Below are 2833 nucleotides of genomic sequence, written 5' to 3'. Positions count from 1 at the left end.
ATGGAGAATGACCAAGGTGATCTCTCAGATATAATAAGAGCTAGTAGTGGTGGTGGTGGTGGTGGTATTGCTTCTACTACTTCATGTTATGACTGGAATTTTCCGGCAGAACCTGCGAATTTTTCATTACGACCCGAAGATCAGATCGACGATTTCAGCAATATCCTCAGCAGTGCTCGCGATCCCTTTTTGCATGAATCGGAGATCATGAATTCGATGTTTTACCGGGGCTCCAATCCTTTGTTGCTTAAGAAGGATAATGCTAGTGTCCCTGATAATAGTTATGGTGATGGCATGATGGGTCAGGAGATTAAGTCTTGCCAATTGTTAACAAGGATGATTCAAATCGGCCCAAAACCTAACAACTTTTCACCTTCTTCTCTTTCTCCTAGAGGAATAAAGCCTCTGAATGATGGCGTGAAGGTGAATTCATTAGGTGGATCTAATGAAAATGCTGGATTGCAAATGAATTCATCAAGGAATCATGGTATCAAGAGGAGGTGAGAAGATTTTGATCTCTTGCACTGTTATCTGTTCTAGACTGTACTTTGGTTAAACTCTGTGAAAACAAGGTATCATGATTGTTCTTTATCAACCGATAATTGGCAGTTTTCTAAAATTTTAATTGGGTAGAAAAATAAATAAAAGAGCTCTGATATTTCATTTTCTTTTTCATCTCTTTAGTCATAACAAAGAGAATTGCTTTCTTTTAGTTATCCATGAAGTTTTACCATTAGTTGCAGGAGAAAAGATTAGGATGATTGTTTTCTTTCCCTTCCCCTCCCTCTCTTAGCACAGAAGCTACAGACATTTAAGCTTTACCACTCGTTCGCAGACAGTTGAATAGATCGTCTTTTATCACTTCTGACAAAGATGTGTACGTTTTTTTTCTTTTTGGTGTTCAGAAAGAGTCAGATGAAAAAGGTGGTGTGCATACCGGCGCCTGCAGCAGCCAGTAACAGACCAGGTGGAGAAGTTGTCCCCTCAGATCTATGGGCATGGAGAAAATACGGTCAGAAACCCATTAAAGGATCTCCTTATCCTAGGTATCATTTCTAATTGGAACTCAAAGAAAAAAGAAATTGAAAAACTAAAAAGACAAGAGGGAAGCACGCAAAAAAAGAAGTGTCCAAAATGATTGTTTTCTCAACAGTTAATCTCTCTCTCTCTCTCTCTCTCTCTCTCTCTCTCTCTCTCTCTCTCTCTCTCTGTTGGTTTTCTTTACGGCTGAAAATAATAACAGGTTTCCAACCAAGAAGGAAAAAATTTAAAATTTAGATTTCTTCGGTTACCATGCATGAATCACAGAATTTGACAAATTTGATTTTGATTTTTATTTCATCATGGTGTCCGTTTCTTGTTTTTTTTTGTGTGTGATTTTTTTGAGACTATCGTGCTTTTTACTTCTTGTAAAGGAATGTTTAAGAAAGAAGTGAAAGTTGGCATATTATAAACTTCTGTTATGCTTTCAGTCACCATGAATTTGAAGAATTGGGCACTTGGTCCTTACTACTAACTTTTCTTTCCCCCCCCCCCCTCTTTTTTCTTCTTTTCTCCATCATGCAAATATCATGGATGTGAAGCTAAAAAACAAACCAAAAAAGAAGCCTACTACCGTCCAAAAGAGTTAATGATTTTGCATTTGGCTTCTGGGTATATCATAAGCCTAATTTTGTTTGTTTGTTTAGTCTTTCGCTTCTCCTCTTTTCCTTGATGTGATGATGGAGATGTTGAGAAACTGTTCAATAGAATTGCTGACAAGAACAAATGATTATCCACTCAAAGGGAAATAAAAAAGAAGGGTCTTGATTAGAGATGATTTTTGCTTCCTACAGAGGGTATTACAGATGCAGCAGCTCCAAGGGATGTTCAGCAAGAAAGCAGGTTGAGAGGAGCAGAAATGATCCCAACATGCTGGTCATCACCTACTCCTCAGAACACAACCATCCATGGCCAACTCAAAGAAATGCACTTTCTGGTTCAACAAGGTCACAGCCAATGAGGGCAGCCTCAGCATCGAAGGCCTCCCCTCCTCCACCCCACAACCCGAAGGCTGAAGAAGCGGTGAAAGAGGAGCTCAAAGACACCAATGACAGAGAAAATGAAAGTGTGTGTGTGAAAGAGGAGATGGGTTATGTAGATAAGTCTCTGGAGATGGATGAGGGGGAGCTGAGTCAAGACTTCCATGAGAGTTACAGGCCAATTCCACCTCATTCAAGCCAGTCTGATGATTTCTTCTCTGAGCTGGAAGAGTTGGAGCCAGACCCTCTGAGCCTCATCTTTCCTCATGGTCTCAATACTGAGAAATCAAATGAAGACTCTGAGAACAAGGGTCTAGATCCTTTTAGTCTCTTTGAATGGTCTGAGAACTCATTTGCACGACCTAGGAGGAGTTTATAGCAAGACCATTGTTCACCAACATCAATTTTTTTTTACTCAGGTTTGTGGTGCAACTTCAGTTCAAGGTCTGGCTATAAACCCTTTATTTCAACTTGGAAATGCATGGAATTTTTCTTCTTTTTACATTTTTATTTCTATTCTTCTTTTTTTATTTCCATGCCACAAAGAAAAATAGTAAAAAAGATAGTTGTGCGATTGGTTGGCATCAGACCCATATTATTGGGATATAGGGAGAGTGGGACATACAAAAAGATGAGCAGTTCCACGACTACGTGCTGGAGTCATGACTTATCCTCCACAGTCGGGAAATAATTATGCTCAGTCTATTGCTGGGAAGGTTCAAATGCTAGAAGGTAGTTGGGCTTTGAAAGAAAGAAACAAGACATGATAAGAGTGAGCCAAATGAAAGGGAAAGGTTAATTGATTTTTTTTT

The 2833-nt window shown here is 39.2% G+C and overlaps 1 protein-coding gene across 1 annotated transcript; it reads left to right on the top strand.

The window, feature by feature from the left end:
- LOC149844860 (putative WRKY transcription factor 14) lies at nt 1-2400 on the top strand. Its single transcript, XM_089986400.1, has 3 exons — nt 1-500; nt 906-1046; nt 1836-2400. Exons 1-3 carry the CDS (start codon nt 1-3, stop codon nt 2398-2400), a joined length of 1206 nt encoding a protein of 401 aa, XP_089842526.1.
- Nucleotides 2401-2833: the final 433 nt, after the last annotated feature.

The sequence above is a fragment of the Nuphar pumila genome, chromosome 2, assembly GCF_984573655.1.
Source record: "Nuphar pumila chromosome 2, dmNupPumi1.hap1.1, whole genome shotgun sequence".
NCBI classification, from domain to species: Eukaryota; Viridiplantae; Streptophyta; class Magnoliopsida; order Nymphaeales; family Nymphaeaceae; genus Nuphar; species Nuphar pumila.
Note: the sequence above shows the minus strand (reverse complement) of the source record. Positions and strands in the feature narration are given on the sequence as shown.